Source organism: Sycon ciliatum, chromosome 6 (assembly GCF_964019385.1).
Source record: "Sycon ciliatum chromosome 6, ocSycCili1.1, whole genome shotgun sequence".
Lineage (NCBI taxonomy): Eukaryota > Metazoa > Porifera > Calcarea > Leucosolenida > Sycettidae > Sycon > Sycon ciliatum.
This window is the reverse complement of record NC_088648.1, coordinates 3,146,386-3,163,447: the sequence shown is the minus strand read 5'-3', so window position 1 is coordinate 3,163,447 and position 17,062 is coordinate 3,146,386. Positions and strand designations below refer to the sequence as shown.

Here is a 17,062-nt window from a genome sequence, read left to right as displayed (position 1 = left end):
TGGTGAAATCCCTCCCAGAGTGTATACTAGTATTTGTTGCCATCACGTTGCACGGCCCTTTCGGAACGTCCTGGAAGTGGTGGTACGACTGCTGTTGGAACTTCACATGTCCATGTACACAGCCGCTACTGTAATGAGAACTGATCACACTCTGATCATTGTAGTCATGTCGGAAAAAGAGATTTTAGTTGGACTGGGCCGCTGAAGAACAGTCAAAGTATAGTGCTGGATGTGCTCCAAGAAAACTATCACGCATGAGTCAGTGCCACAGAGTGCAGACCAGAGAAATCCAACCTCATGAATAAAGTAGTACCGCGTTCGAGTGCACAGACCTGCAGTGTGTGTAGCGCTAGGGCTGCGTAGCGCCCGGCAACGCTATTTTATTCACGAGGTTGGATTTTTTTGGCCAGTATTGTGCATTTGTGGAATGGAATCTATGCATTGTGTGAGCTCCCATAGCTCAGTCGGTTAGAGCGTCGTGCTAATAACGCGAATGTCGCAGGTTCGAGCCCTGCTGGGAGCACGCTCTTTTTTTCACCGAGCTCGTTTTCTTGAAAGTTTGATGAGCAGGTCCTATCACCTAAATTACACAGAACGTATTGTTGTTGCCCGAGGATCACTTTTGCTTGGAACTCTGTGTTTAATACAATGTATTTAATCTCTTCTGTGCAACTATAAAGGTTGATTTACCGTATTTTCCCGAGTGTACACCCGGAGTGCGTACCTGTGAAATATACCATATTTTCCCGAGTGTAAGCCCCCCCCCCCCCACACACACACACATTTTGGCCACGATATTCAGATATCTAACCTTTTTTTTAGGGGCCATCCGTAATTATCGAACGTTTTTCACCAAACGAATTATTTTAGTACCCAACCCCTCCCTCCCTCCCCCTCAGAACGTAAAAAAGTTTGACATATGCATGCAAATACAACAAAAGTTGCAGGTGTGCACCTGCTCCTGCGACCATGTACATGCATCAATGTGTTCTGAAACGAAATTGGTCAAACCCCTCCCACCCCATAACGAAATTATTTCGTTTTGTGAAAAAAGTTCGATATTTATGGACGACCCCTTATCATCGTTAATTTGATCATCGGAGTACATGTATAAGCTGCACAACTTTTTTTCAGGGTAAATTTTGAGTGTTCTGAGTGCGGCTTATACTCGCCGGGAAAATACGGTAAATCAACCTTTGCAGTGAAATGTATATTTTCTTCGAAAAGTCGAACTGCTCGATTGCCAGAACAGAGAGAACTTATTCCAATCTCACCAGGGCAGGAATACCATGAACTGTGCACTGATGTTCCCAGTGTCCATGCTCCTGGTCAACATAATCAAACACCCCAGTTCTATCGCCCCGTTTTCTAAACAAAGAGATTGAGCAATTGTCATCCAACTGGGTTTGTGGATGTTGTGCTGAAAGCTCCCGTAAGGCACCATAGCCCAACTAACTCCGTATCACTGCCTCACTCCCTATGTAAATGGAGGGTTAAGAACCCATGGCTGCTTTAGACGATGGTTTGTGTGAGGTGTGGGTGGCAGCACCCGGTAAACGGGTGTTAGCGGCTGTCGTGAGTTCCCTTTGAGAACGGATACGATACTTTACTTTATTTAATGGATGCAGTCACCTGTCTCCACGTGAGCTCCCATAGCTCAGTCGGTTAGAGCGTCGTGCTAATAACGCGAATGTCGCAGGTTCGAGCCCTGCTGGGAGCACGCTCTTTTTTGTTCTTTTTTTCTTGAAATTATTGGTAGCCCAGAAGTTGAATTCATTTACGAGCCGAAGGAAGAAATCAAAATCATATGCAAAGAGAGAAACTAGCGAGAAGAAACATGGCAAACCCTGAAAGCAGGTCCACTCTTTCTTTTCTTGGGTTGTTTTCTCCTACAACCTCACCTCCCACCGCTTTAGGAGCTGCATCTGCGCCTTGATCCTTAAGGAGTGGTGGCGTTCTTACGGATGCGGAAAACTCTGCCTCCAGCCGAGTCTCACATGAACCGTTAAATTCTTCTTCTTTTTTTCCTTCTAGTTTTCAAAGTGACTGAAATCTTGATCATCGAGATGACAACCTTGCAACACGTGAGCTCCCATAGCTCAGTCGGTTAGAGCGTCGTGCTAATAACGCGAATGTCGCAGGTTCGAGCCCTGCTGGGAGCATGCTCTTTTTTTGTTCTTTTTTGACTGTATGCACCAGCAAGCTAGGACTGTAGAGTACTGAAATAGTAGGGAGGTTCCGGAGTACGATTTTTCGTGCCAAAATCCGTGGAGGCGCTACGGATTTTTTATACGTCGTTTTCGGGCAGTGAAAAGTTCCGGGGTACGGAACTTATGTGTTTGCCGTCATTGCCTAGGTTACGATCGCAAACACGTCACATTCCCGCGCTATGCCTTTTTATTTTGAAAATTTGTACCGAAATCAAAACTTCCCGCGGAAAATCCATGTTTCTCGTACCAAATTTGTACGCGAAAAATCTTTCTGCACCCGATGACGCAAAATCTCCATACGAAACATGGTTCGTGTGAAAGCCAGTCCACACGGATTCTCCGTGCCGAAAAATCGTATGGAGCACGCCTGGAAAAAATCCGTAGCGCCCATACGGATTTTGGCACGGAAAATCGTACCCCGGAACCTCTCTAATACGAGTACCCATGCCAGCCTGCCTTGCCGCTCTGGAGTGTGTCTTGCGCAGCGAATGAAAAATTAAGAGTAGACATCATTCGCATGTTGAAATGCTATTCATTACAATTACTCTCTCTCTCTCCCTCTCTCTCTCTCTCTCTCTCTCTCTCTCCTCTCTCTATTCCTCGTTTGTGCACTTGTGTGTGTCTAGGAGTTTTGGAATTCTGTTCTTTGAGTTTACGACGGCTGGCTCAGTACCGTACAGCAGCTTCACAAACCCAGAGACCAAGGAGAAAGTCAAGGAAGGCTATCGCCTGCCCTGTCCTGTCGACTGTCCCGAAGATGTCTACACTATCATGAGGAAGTGCTGGCATGCGGTCCCAGACAACCGTCCAGTGTTCAGTAACATCGTGTCAGACCTCAAGAAACTACAACCAAAGTAAGTTACTCAGCTGTTACTTCCCAGTGGGGAGTTCACACATGGGGCACAAGCCAGCTAAAACTGACACGTCGTATTAGAGTGAAATGTGTCCAAAACATTATTCCAGAAAATTGTCACTTTGCCCGCCAGCTGCTTGAAGTATACCGCCAAACAAGTGTAAGAACAAAGTTCGACAAGATGATATCGCCACCGGTTGATGAGTGAAGCACAGCTTGAACGCGCTTGACGGAAGCATTGTTTCATTCCGGCATGTCTCAAAACACTTCCGAAACCCCATAGACCTGCCATGCCGGTCTTAGCTGACCTCGGTTCATATTCCCTACCACCATCAGTGACTGGCTGGTAGAACTTGTTACTACGGTAGTACTCGTATCAAGAGTACATAGCCCCCCCCCCCCCCCCATGGGCGTGCAACTCCAGCCTTTTCTGATCTGCGGTGGCAGGACTTCACATCGTGTGACAAACCCGTACACATTATTTCCACTGTGTGCATGCTAGATTCAGGGCTGGCGTACAGCCATGCTTTGGGCACAGCTATCTGCTGGTCACTTTGCACTATTTGCCAGTGTAACCTACTCAGCAATGCCAGGACTGAGGTGGTGTAAAACTCTGCCGTTCTGGCATTGCTGGATAGAGGTTGTGCAGGCAGCTGTGCAGGCAGCTGTGCACCCCTGGCGGATATCTGCTCTACAGTACTACGTCAGTAGCTCGTATCAACCGTGTGTGGAAGCCGAGATGACCAATCTTCAGAAAATCTCGTGGTTCTCTGAAGGTAGTGTGGCATTCGTGTGATGCCTGTAAAAAATATATCCTCTTTTAAGGCCAAGTAAAAAAATTGATTGTTTATCGTTCGCGCCCGCCCCAAATTTTCACCCTCCCCGCCGAATTATTTTATTTTTTAATACTGGTAAATGTACTGTATGTACTGCGGTCTACAGCCTCTAATCAGCATGGCCGTAGATTTTCGAAGGTCAAGTCCACAGACTGAACCATAACTTAGTTGCTATGGGCTTGAAAAGTGAAACTGATCGTAAGCTGCCTGATTTTCTTCGTTTTTCTACGTAACGTTGGTTGTTCCACTTTCCATTATCCTCTGGGGTTGCGAACACCTGCCCTACAGCCATAAATGCATAATAAAAAATAAAATTAAAAACCTCCTGTCCGCCCCGATTTCTCAAGAAAATCTGACGATAAACAATCAATATATTTTACATGGCCTAATAGTAGACAACATGGGGGGAAAAGATTTTTTGTTTTTACCGAATATTGTCCACCGTCAGGACTAGTGCACGGCTATTGAACTGTACACGTTTCATCGGGGATTTTGAATCGGTGTCTGCTAATGAGGTTTGTCTTGTACGAGTAGCCAATGCCGTACTAATGAGTGTAAACCTATTGTGTGAATGCAGATACAAGTCGCAGGGTGATGGGCGTGCTGCGCCGTCACGTGGCTCGTCGTTTGGCAGTGTAGCGTCTGCGGATGCTGGCGACTTGCCATCTGGAAAGTAGGTCATTGGCGTTGGTGTGGTGTTACTTATTACCGCGGCTACATGCTCATTACCGCTGTGAAACCAACTGCCCCATGATTTTACTCATAGCGGCCCACCACATCACACTACAAAACTCCTCTATAACCACTCCCTCACACCAGAAGCCACTCTATTCCACTATAACCAGTTCATTCCACTAAAACCAGTCCATTCCACTAAAACCAGTCCATTGTACTGTAATCAGTCCATCACACTATAACCAGTCCATTCCACTATAACCAGTCCATTCCACTATAAGTAGTCAATTTCACTACAGCCATTCCATTCCACTATAACCAGTCCATTCCAGTATAACCTGTTCATTCCACTATAACCAGTCCATTCCACCATAACCATTCCATTCCACCATAACCAGTCCATTCGACTAAAACCAGTCCATTGTACTGTAATCAGTCCATCACACTATAACCAGTCCATTCCACTATAACTAGTCAATTTCACTACAGCCATTCCATTCCACTTTAACCAGTCCATTCCAGTATAACCTGTTCATTCCACTATAACCCGTCCATTCCACCATAACCAGTTCATTCCACCATAACCATTCCATTCCACCATAACCAGTCCATTCCACCATAACCAGTCCATTCCACTATAACCAGTCCATTCCGCTATAACTAGTCAATTTCACTACAGCCATTCCATTCCACTATAACCAGTCCATTCCAGTATAACCTGTTCATTCCACTATAACCAGTCCATTCCACCATAACCAGTTCATTCCACCGTAACCATTCCATTCCACCATAACCAGTCCATTCGACTAAAACCAGTCCATTGTACTGTAATCAGTCCATCACACTATAACCAGTCCATTCCACTATAACTAGTCAATTTCACTACAGCCATTCCATTCCACTATAACCAGTCCATTCCAGTATAACCTGTTCATTCCACTATAACCCGTCCAGTCCACCATAACCAGTTCATTCCACCATAACCATTCCATTCCACCATAACCAGTCCATTCCACTATAACCAGTCCATTCCACTATAACCAGTCCATTCCACTATAACCACTCTATGTTGGGGAAAATAGCAAGAGTGGACGAAAACCCGGATGATCTTATTCACTGTTTATATTTTGCACACCTACGTGGGTGCATGTGTGCATGTGTGCGTGTGTGTGTGTGTGTGTGTGTGTGTGTGTGTGTGTGTGTGTGTGTGTGTGTGTGTGTGTGTGTGTGTGTGTGTTTACTTGTGCATGCATATATGTTTGCATGCATCCTCCACCATGCCAATCAGACTGAGCAAGCCAAAGAAAGACAAGGAGAAAGACAGCAAACTGAAGAAACGCTTCACCTTTGCCAAGGCCGATCAAGCGAAAGTCAAGGTCAGCCTTAGTGTTTGATACTGGATTTATTTGTAAGAGTGTTGCAAGCAAGTAGACAACAGATAGCACCTCATGTCTATTTGGTTGAGCAAGAACTCACTGTCATTTGCCGTGTGATGAAAATTCAGGAAGCAATACTTGCGTGTTACCCATACATCCCTGGCATTGTCCAGTGCATGTCGTTCCGTTAGAATCCCCAGAAGATAGTTGATCATGATTTATTGATTACACTGTATGTGTGTGGCTGGGAACACACTCAACTTTGCGGCCAGTCATTGGATTCCATGCCATTTCGCGCCCTCGAGTTCAGCACCAACCACTGTGAGCGCGACCGTTTCAGCGCTGTGAACGTAAGCGTCGACTTTCACAGTGCCAAATGTTGCAGCGCCGAATACTTCAGCGCCAGTAGATAAGCGCCAAATATCTCAGCGCTACATATGTCAGCGCCAAATATGTCAGCGGCAAATACGTCATCGCGACCTTTCTCAGCGCCACATGCCGGTATCTCAGCGCCATGTATCACAGCGCCAATTTATTGATAGCAAATTGTTACTAGTATACATCGTTTAGTGCCTGACTTTGCGCTGCACTTTATCATGCTGTGCATGTTCGCTCTGTACTATATTGCGCTGAACGTCTTCGCACTGTACGTTTTCGCGCTGTACGTTTTCGCCCTGTAAATCACCGCACATTACTTTTTGGCGCTGTACTATATCGCGCTGATAGTCATGGCGGTGACGAAGCTGGCGCTGTGAAACCAGGCGCTGAAGTGCCGACGTTGAAATGTATCGCGCTGAAACGGTGGTGCTGAAACGGTAGTGCTGAAATGGCGGCGCTGAAACGGTGGCGCTGAAATGTATCGCGCTGACACGGTGGCGCTGAAGTGGCAAGTCACCAGTTATAGCAGGCTATTGTCTCACAATGTGGGCAGCTCTATTCATGTTTCCATTGAGCACTGTCGCAGCAGCAGCCATGCCTTCTGACCTGTGTGTGGGCCAAGATACCGCCGTGTAAAATGTTTACTCCCTTCAGAAGAGAGCTGATCAGAACCTCGATTGTTCTGGCTGTATGCTGGTTAAATTCCGCAGACTACAGTGACAGAAGCTACTTAAATGAATGCATCAGTGCATCCCCATTGTAGTTTAGAGATGGAGTCCCAAGGGTGTTTTAACTCTCGCTTGTTGAATATTCTTCCTTGGCTGTTGTTCCCAGGTGGACCAGCTAGTTCGTCTTTACACGTTGTTTGTGACGCCGTTTGAGACGTACACCATTTTCCAAGTGAAGAAGAAACACCGTGCATCAGACTTGGTTGCCAGTGCACTGAAATACCTGGGCAAGAGTAGTGATGACGTCTCGCAGTAAGTGAACTGCTCAACTGTATTGTCCTGTGTCCGTCTGCGTACACGTTTGTTCGTGTGTGCACCTGTCTGTGTGTGTGTGTGTGTGTGTGTGTGTGTGTGTGTGTGTGTGTGTGTGTGTGTGTGTGTGTGTGCGTGTGTGTGTGTGTGTGTGCTTGCAACGCCATGCCAAATATTGTTGACTTTGCGATTTCTCTCTCTTCTCTTCTCTCTTCTTGTCGTTGTCTCCCGCTTCTGGGAGCGGTGTGGCCCGATAGGGTAGCTGTACATAGTAGTAGTAGTGTGTATGTGTGTGTGTGTGCGTGTGTGTGTGTACATCCGTGCAACACACATTTCCTAATGTTTCATACACATGCAATTGTGCAGGGTCCGTTATCCTTTCTTTTTTGTGTTGGTGCATATGTTGTGAACAAAGCTTGGTTAACCGTTGCTACACGTCAATGACCAAACGGCTCGAAGCTGCCTTTCCACAAGGCCCAATGGTGTGAAAGCCTGGGTCACGTGGAGTAAAAACAACTTGAAACAATTCGTTTTGCTGTGTGTGTTTTGCGCCGACTTTCCACTGGCTAGCGACAGAACCAGATAAACAATAATCTGAATATATCCTCTGGGAAGATTTCCAGCTGATGGTCGGAAATGTGGCAAGAAAAGAACGGATTCGAAATTGTATTGCTTCTCCGTTTTGCTGTTCGCAGGTATTCTTTGGTGGAGGTAAAACTGAACCTGAGTGGTGAGTTTGACTCGCGCTTTATCGCTAGCCACGAGAATCCACTAGCAATCAAGGCTACTTGGAACAAGCCTGGAAAATTCCTGCTCTGTTGCAGTATGGGAAATACAGAAATCCTGCAAGCGATCAATGGATTCTTGAAAAAGGTACAAGTCATGTTATCTTGTGCTTTATTAGAGACCTGACTTTACTGCTGGCTAGTCATGTGTGCGTGCACATTTCATCCATGCCAGCCTGTCTGACTGGGTCTGAGTGAATATGTATCTCACATGACCATCAAGGTTATCGCCCACATCACCTTTTCATTGGCTAGTGCCACTTGATTGTGAATAAATAAATAAATAAATAAATGAGTAAAAGGTTCTATTACACAAATATTGCTGATTTGTATCTAGTGAGTGGCGTATTGCATACTTGAATATACAAACGTAGACCCCGGCTAATCTCTGCGGTGAGTGTGTATGTCCTCTTTTCATTGTAGTATATGGAAGCAGTTCTCTCATCCATTGTTTATGGAGGCACATCTGACATCCATTGCATGACGTATAAGGGAGAACGTCTTCCATGCATAGTTTATGGGGACGTAGACTTCTACTGGGCTTCTGTGAAGAGTCCGCAGTGTGGTATAGACGAGACCAAAAATTAGTGGCGGTCAATTCATCAGCCTTGCAGCCTTTTGAATGGTGTAATCCCAGCCCAGCACTAGTCTCTATATCTAACATAACAGGTAGATTGTTGGCTATCATCGCTTCAGTGATGGGCAGGTGTTTAGTGTTGTGAAGAGAGCCGTGTTTGCGGAATGGTGCTCCTCATTCTTAACTTGGCTTGCCTACCTCTCTCTCAATGTGTCTTGTAGTCTGAGAACATCACACGAATGTCAGAAGCAACTCGCGGTTACATTCTCAAGTTTGATGAGTATGTGGAGGGAGCGAAGTCGGTGGGACGGCGGAAGCGAAGCAACTGGCCGAGGTTCTGGGCCGTCCTGGATGGTTCAACTGTCTTACTGTATAAAGATGAGGAGGTAAGTTTCCAGAGCTAGTGTGTTGATAGCATTTATCGATATTCGATATTCTGTGTGTGTGTGTGCACGTGTGTGCACATGTGTGTGTATGTGTGTGTTCGTGTGTGTGTGTGTGTGTGTGTTCATGTGTGTGTTCATGTGTGTGTGTGTGTGCGTGCGTGCGTGCGTGTGTGTGCATACGTGTGTCTGTGGGAGTGTATGTGTATATGCCGGTAGACAAAATGCGTCACAGTTCTAGGCCTCTTTATCAGATGGCCCGTATGCTTCTCTTTGCATGGCCGGTGCGGTGAAGTGCTATGGTTTCTCTTCTCTTATTGTCTCTCTATCTCCCTGACTCTGTCTGTCCGTTTGTTTGTCTGTCTGTCTGTCTGTATTCATTGTTGCATTCCGCAGGATGAGGAGAATGGTGAAGAGCCTGTCTCACACATTGCACTGAAGAATGCACAGGCATTACCTGCACTGGACTTCTCTAAGAAACGGTATGTGGCCAAACAGTTCTTACTCAGTTGTTACATTAGCTGTTGCTACTGCCACCACCACTACTGCTGTTGCTACTGCCACCGCCGCCGCTACTGCTGCCAAAGCCGCTGTTGCTGCTGCCACCACCGCTTCATCAGCTGCTGCTGCAGCTACGAGTACAACTACTACCACAGCTGCTGTTTCTGTTTTTTTAATGTTGCGTTTGCTAATTCTACTTCTACTGTTGTTGGCAGTGTAGTGCAATTGCTGCTGCCACCACTGCTGCAGCTGCTGCCACCACTGCTGCAGCTGCTGCCACCACTGCTGCAGCTGCTGCCACCACTGCTGCAGCTGCTGCCACCACTGCTGCAGCTGCTGCCACCACTGCAGCAGCTGCTGCCACCACTGCTGCAGCTGCCGCCACCACTGCTGCAGCTGCCGCCACCACTGCTGCAGCTGCTGCCACCACTGCTGCAGCTGCTGCCACCACTGCTGCAGCTGCTGCCACCACTGCTGCAGCTGCTGCCACCACTGCTGTAGCTGCTGCCACCACTGCTGCAGCTGCTGCCACCACTGCTGCAGCTGCTGTCACCACTGCTGCAGCTGCTGCCACCACTGCTGCAGCTGCTGCCACCACTGCTGCAGCTGCTGCCACCACTGCTGCAGCTACTGTCACCACTGCTGCAGCTGCTGCTAATGAGCATGTGGCTACTTGCTGCCGCAGTGGTGACTGTTGTTCCTCAATTTATGGTAGGACTATTTCACCCATGGCCCGTTTCCTTTCTCTACTTGCGTTGTGTATGTTTGTCACAGTGATGTCATACGCATCATTAGTCCCAAGGACAGCACGTATCTTCTGCACGTCAGTAGCAAGGTAAGTAAGACAGTAGTGCACAGTTGCTCTAGCAACCTTTATCTGAACAGCCTAGAATGTCAGACTTTCAAGGCACTATTAGCGCTAGCTTAGACAAGCTCAATGACTCTTCCGAAATTCTAAGTTGTGATCTCGCTGGTGTTCTTGGAAGTGCTGTTGTTTGTGTTTGGGGTAATTTTTATCTTAGCCTTGTGGGAACGATTGATATTGTTGTTTAGGAACACCCAGTGATTGTGTGGCGCGTGGGCATAGCCACATCTGTGCATGCAGTGGAAGCTTGCGTGCTCTGCTGTGATGTGATGTGATGCGTGCTGCACTGTGCGCTGCTGTGTGTTGTGCTGTGCTAGGCTGGGCTGTGCTATGCTGTGCTACGCTGGGCTGTTGGTTGATAACTGCTTGGCCATGTGTATCACTGTCCGTCCCTCCATCTGTGTGTCTGTCTCTCGTTTGATTTCCTTGTACTGTACTCCGGTTTGCACTCACTGTTCGCACAGGGTGATGTGTTGAAGTGGCTGGAAGCGTTCAACTCTGCACAGACAGCCGAGCCATCAGCCCTGCTGGACAAGTTTGGTGATGGGGAAGTTGTACAGAGTGGATACCTGTCTGCTACCAAGTGAGTTCAATGTCACTGTGATTCACACCTGTAGTACATGCTTGCCCACTGTTGTCCAGGGTTGTCCACTGTTGTCCGGGGTTGTCCACTGTTGTGCAGGGTTGTCCAATGTTGTGCAGGGTTGTCCACTGTTGTCCAGGGTTGTCCACTGTTGTCCAGGGTTGTCCACTGTTGTCCAATGTTGTGCAGGGTTGTGCAGGGTTGTCCACTGTTGTCCAGGGTTGTCCACTGTTGTGCAGGGTTGTGCTGACTATAGTGGAACTCCCTACCCAGACACGTTGAGACCGGACACTGCCTGTAATTAGCCATTGCCACAACATAAACATGCACAAGATGAAATTTGCATTTTAACACAAAAGAAAATTCCGACCTGAAAGCGCACAATTTATTTTCTAACAAAAAAATTGGTAGTAGGGGAAACATTCCCTTGTCCACAAGCATTCGTGTCTTTTTTTTTAAAGAAGGTTCCGTAATTTCAGCAGTTGCTAATCAAAGTTGCTAATCAAAGCTTTGTATGCCTCTGTGCGTGCTTGTGTGTGTGTGTGTGTCTGTGTGCGCGTGCGTGTGCATGTTTGTCATTCATCAGATCATCTCTACCGGCATCAGACGCGGAGGTACCGGTGGAGGTCGGTCGTCAGTGGTTCGTCCTGAAAGGCCGTCAGCTGATCTATTTCCTGCGAGGCAACCGCGTGGAAGCGCTGGACTTTGCCAGCTGCACGGGTGTATCGGTGATGAATCCCACGGCCAACCCAGCCATTGCTGCATGCGCAGGTAAGGGAGAAGTGAGACGGTAATTCTAGATCAGGGTGTGTTAGCTTTGCCTCCTTCGCTTCTAGATGACGGTCACTTATTCGTAGCGTTAGATGCCGGCATTTTTGCATCAAACACAGCCCTACCTATGAATTCTGAAGGGTAAGAAGCCGGAAAGATCAGGGACAATTAATGGTAGGGTCCAAGCAAGGTGGCTGTGACAGTGCGGCAAATCAAGCTCAGTCTACAACCCGTATCGGCGTTCGTTTTGCGCTGGCTGGTTTTCTCCGGTATTGGTAGTTGGTCCAAGGTCAACGTGACTGACTCTGCTAGTCACATGACATGGTGATACTGGGCTGCACATGTACTGGATGTGGTAGTCACATGACATGGTGATACTGGGCTGCACATGTACTGGATGTGGTAGTCCCATGACATGGTGATACTGGGCTGTACATGTACTGGATGTGGTAGTCACATGACATGGTGATACTGGGCTGCACATGTACTGGATGTGGTAGTCACATGACATGGTGATACTGGGCTGTACATGTACTGGATGTGTTTCTTACCATCTTATTCTCCAATGAGAGTTGGCCATGATAATGGCATCCGCTGGCGATATGAAATGCTTGTGGCACTGATCCTAGACTAGGGTGTGTTTGCTCCGACTCCTCCACACTCGTCGAGTATTGATTACCAGTAATGCAGTACATGTACGTGATAAACAAAAATTGCTTACAGTGCTGTGCTGGTTGAGGTGGGGTGGCTGGCAACGATAGTCCAAGTCAGGGTGCAGTATTGTTTGCCCCTTCTAGTATCAATTGGAAATATTGACTTGCCTGTTTGTCCTTTCTGTTGCAGTGTTTTTCGATGCCGGGTACCCCTTTGGTTTTGTTTCCATGGTTCTCTGTGTGTGTATGTGCGCATGTGTGTGCATGCATGCGTGCGTGTGTACGCATCTGTGCATGGGTGCATCCAAAACCTGTCGTCTCGCAGGTGGAACGCCGAAAGCCCTGAGTCGCCTGGAGGCCGAGCAGCAGAGCGAGGAAAAGCTACTGCTCTACGCTATACGCGTGGACAGTGCCACAACACGCTACGTGCTACAACCGGACACGCCGGGTGATCTGGACGCCTGGGTGGAAGCTCTGGACAAGCTGCTTCTACGCATCGGCAAGAGTAATCTAATGGTTCCGGTTGTGGATTTTGGCAGTGGAGCTAGCGGTGGAGACAGTGACTCTGGTGTGTTTGGTATGACCACGGACATTCACCGTCTGTCCGAGGTCAGAGAGGAAGACGATGCCGATGTAAAGGAGGACGGTGCTACCGGTACGGATGATCCCACTGCTGCAGGTAATCGCCACGGTTCAGCCAACACATTGACAGTTGCCGGTGGTGGTTTGGGTTTGGGAGCCACACGGCTGAGCATTCGTCAGAAGCAACAGAAGGGCTTCACGGCAATGGCCAGGCTAAACAATCGCGTGGCAGACGAGACGGTGCACTATCTGGACGCGGCCATGGACAACGTGTCACCACTACAACCATCACCTATGTCCTACGATATCTCTAAGTCCGGCGCCGATGAGAAAGCAGCGTGTTTACGGGACGCACCTCAAGTGGAGCTACCCGGCAATGCTCTCAGACCAGGCGTGTCGCCAAAGCCAGGTGCGTCACCGCAGATTCCACCGAAACCAAAGCTGTCACCGCGACCGTCCCCCGTACCATCACGCCACCCTGCTGCGCTGGTGCTCACCCCAGATGCAGCGGCACTGCCGATGCCCAGCGATCGACTCTCGCCACTGCCACACAAACCAACACCAGCATCTCCCATGTCAAGCACCGCCGGCCCAGGCACTGCCACAGGACCATCGCTGGCTCAAGCCGCGCCGGGCAAAGTGGAACGTGAAGACAGCGATGGTATGTACATTGTGCCCAACAACCCAAAGCGACCACTCATTGCTGAGTCCGATAGCCTGGACGATCCAACATACGAGGTGACTCAGGCAACGCCTATCAAGGATCCAGTATTGGAATCGCTAGCCGAGGACATCAATGAGAGGGCCTCGCCCAAGCTGCCGCCGAGACCAACTAAAACATTAGACCGGAGCATCTCGCCCGTACCGCGTAGTCCCAGTCCTCACTCGCCTAAACTCCCGCCTCGTCCAACCGACCAGGGTGCTCAGGCAGCTGGCATTCAACCATTGGAAACGATCCAAGCCGAGGACAAGTATCCGGATGAGAATCCGTACGAAGTCGGTGGTCAGACTCCCTCTGATTCTAAGGATCTGCTCAGTTCAAGCGGATACCTGAAGGCGGTGATTGCAGAGGAGCCGCTAGCAGAGGATGATGAGCTCTACGCTGATGCTGATGACATGGCCAGGCGACGCGTGGAGCCATTCCGACCTGTCGCAACAGCACCGGCTGGAAGTAACTCAACGACTGCCCGACGCTCGCCGCAGCCACAAACATCTGAAATGGCGCTGCCGCCTGTTGGATACGTGGTGAGCGATAAGTCGTTCAAATCCACAGCCACCGCATCACCAGCCAAAGGCCATATTGCCAAGGCATTCTCCAATCTTCCCAGCGTTCCACCGCCGAGTGGAAGTCCCAACATGCGACGTCCATCTCTGGCCGCCAGTCCCAACGTCCGACGTCCATCTCCGGCCGCCAGTCCCAACGTCCGACGTCCATCTCCGGCCGCCAGTCCCAACGTCCGACGTCCATCTCCGGCCGCCAGTCCCAACCTGAAACAGAAGCCACCGCCACCATTAACACTACCGCCACCGCAAGATGAATACGACGACTCTGCATTGTACCTGGCACCAGCGGACGTACAGGAACAGCCGAAGCGTGTTCAGCCACCGCCACCGCCTTTCCCACCACCGCCCGACCTGCCGGCAGAGGACGATGGTGACCTCATGGCCGATGCTGATAATGTTCTCGCCGCTGTCGAGCTGCGGAGACCCTCCGAGCATATCTACGATTGTGGTGAGATGGAGGAGCTGCAACGACGTGCTGCTGAAGTTGCTGCTGCGGCTGCCGCCGGCGACATCTACACAATGCCAGAGGGACAGGAGAATACCGTGGCGGCGACGCAAGAGGAACTCTACGAAAACCTGGCAGTTCGTCAGCAGCAGCAGCAGCCGCAGGCACCGTTGCCGGGTATAAGTGAGCATAGTGAAGACCATGCCGGACCGAAGAGCCCAGCGGGTCTAGCAGCAGCACAGCAGCAACATGATACAATGGCGGCCATGAGCTCTGGCCATGCTCAGGAGGAGGATATCTACGAGGCTGCCGCTGACATCCTAGCCCCTGACGACGCACCACCGCTACCGCCGGATGATGATGACTTGCCTCCACCTCCACTTCCTCCTGATTGTTCAGAGTCCGAGCTACCCGGGGTCCCTAGCTCTCGATTACTCCCCCTAGGTCAGCTACAAGTGCAGACTGGGAAGCTATCACCTATGTCGCTCGATGTTAACCCACTCTATGGCAACGCAGACACTTCTACTGCACAAGATGTGCCGGAAAGCGACGAGAAACCACCGCCGCTACCACCGCAACAACAGCAGCCGCAAAAGCAGCAGCTAGCGGTGCAGAGTGCTCCGACATCAGGACGTACCAGTCCTGTGCCACCGCCTAAGCCAGCCAAGAAGAAGAAGTCCAACCCGGACAGTCAGCCACCGCCCATACCCGTCAAGCAAACACCTCCAACCCAGCGACACAGCTCGGCCACCACCACCGCCGGCGCTGTGCAGGCGCAGCATGCACGCGATCGCCTCTCCACGGGATCTCTGCCGCGACACAGTGGAAACTGGTCGCAGGCCAACAGCTCGCGCAATTCTCTCACGGACGTACACGTACACATGGCTGCCGGTTCACCGAGCGGCAGTCCTCTGCCGCCGCGTCTCCCTCCAAAGGGCCCCGGTCAGACCCCGTCACCCACCACAAACACGTCGGCTTTCCACCCCATGCAACAACCGCTGCCACAGCAGCAGCAAGCACAGTTTCATACATTGGTGGGTGGTGGCGCAGGCAATGGAATTGCCGGCGGTCTCCCTCCGCAGCAGCGGTCCGCGTTCCAAGCGGCTCACGGCCAGCCCCAGCCCGTCTTCCTGGTGCGTCCCCAGCACGGGACCATGAGCCCGGTTGCGGGGGCAGCCCCGATGGGTACCATCCCGGGCCATCTGGTCGGGGTGCAACGTCCCATACTGGTGCAGAGCGGCAGCAGCCACGCCCTGTTTGTACATCAGCGCGGTCACCCTAGCAACCAGAGCGGTGGCGGCGGCAGCATGGATGGCGGCAGTAAAGACTGCGACGACGAGTACACCCCCATGAATCTAAATCGTCAGCCGTCCAATCCGTCTGGTGACGATGAGATCTGTGAGGATGACTACACGCCAATGCAGCCACCGTCACACAACCCCGCTGCACGACAGGCACAACAAGCACAACAGCAGGGGACTGCTCTACAGCATCAGCAGGCCGCAAGAGAACGACAGCAGCAGGCCATGGCGCTGCGGCAAGAGCTGCAGATGGAGTCGTCGCAGATGAACGTGCGCGGCGCCCGCACTGGGGGCCTCAGCAAACACCCGTCGGCACTGAGCATGCAGCCAACCGCCGCGGGCGTTGCCATGGTACCGGTGAGCACGGCCACGGGAATGCGGCAGGTTGCCGTAGCAACGGGGGCCGGTGGGGTGCCGCACCAGCAGTTTGCCATGTACCGACAGCATAGCGTGGATACCATGGACCCCGCCCGGCATGCTGGACTAGCGCGACAGTCGTCCATTCCACACGGGGCCATGGCCAACCAATTCCAACCAGTGTCTGGCGGTAGTGTCATGATATCGCCGCAACAAGCATACCAACTCCAACAGCAACAACAGCAACAGCAACTCTTGCAGCAACAGCAGCAGGCGATGCAAGCCATGCACAGACCTGCTCTTGGTGAGTATAGATACACACACACACGCGTGCGCGCGCACACACACACACACACATACATTTAAGTTGATTTAACCCCTGCATAATAATGCGGGTCATATGATGTCGGCCATGATGGATACACTGTCCACACTTTCGAAACAAATGCAGTCACGTGACGAAGATGTGAAGACCACTCATTTTACTGCGTGTGTTTATATGTGTGTGTGTGTGCGTGTCTGGATGCGTGTGTGTGTCTGCATGTGTGTGTGTGTGTGCACGTGCGCGTGTGTGTGTGTGTGTGTGTGCGCGTGTGTACGTGTGTGCGTGTGTACGTGTGTACGTGTGTGTGTGTGTGTGTGTGTGTGTGTGTGTGTGCTCTCTGCG

General features: G+C 50.4%; 1 protein-coding gene and 3 non-coding genes across 4 annotated transcripts in view; all 4 read left to right on the top strand.

Annotated features, from left to right (window-relative positions):
- LOC135819172 (uncharacterized) overlaps positions 1–17,062 on the top strand; it is a 49,957-nt gene that overhangs the window by 29,465 nt on the left and 3,430 nt on the right. Inside the window, exons 8-18 of the mRNA XM_065332331.1 lie at positions 2,837–3,064; positions 4,477–4,572; positions 5,863–5,950; positions 7,163–7,308; positions 8,004–8,181; positions 8,892–9,056; positions 9,450–9,535; positions 10,329–10,389; positions 10,884–11,002; positions 11,589–11,773; positions 12,752–16,699. Coding sequence (XP_065188403.1) covers positions 2,837–3,064; positions 4,477–4,572; positions 5,863–5,950; positions 7,163–7,308; positions 8,004–8,181; positions 8,892–9,056; positions 9,450–9,535; positions 10,329–10,389; positions 10,884–11,002; positions 11,589–11,773; positions 12,752–16,699 — 5,300 coding nt within the window. The remainder of the gene's footprint in view (positions 1–2,836; positions 3,065–4,476; positions 4,573–5,862; positions 5,951–7,162; positions 7,309–8,003; positions 8,182–8,891; positions 9,057–9,449; positions 9,536–10,328; positions 10,390–10,883; positions 11,003–11,588; positions 11,774–12,751; positions 16,700–17,062) is intronic.
- Positions 450–523, top strand: Trnai-aau (transfer RNA isoleucine (anticodon AAU)). The gene has a single exon. It is a non-coding gene; the product is annotated as a tRNA-Ile (tRNA).
- Trnai-aau (transfer RNA isoleucine (anticodon AAU)) lies at positions 1,647–1,720 on the top strand. Its single transcript has one exon. It is a non-coding gene; the product is annotated as a tRNA-Ile (tRNA).
- Trnai-aau (transfer RNA isoleucine (anticodon AAU)) lies at positions 2,089–2,162 on the top strand. The gene has a single exon. It is a non-coding gene; the product is annotated as a tRNA-Ile (tRNA).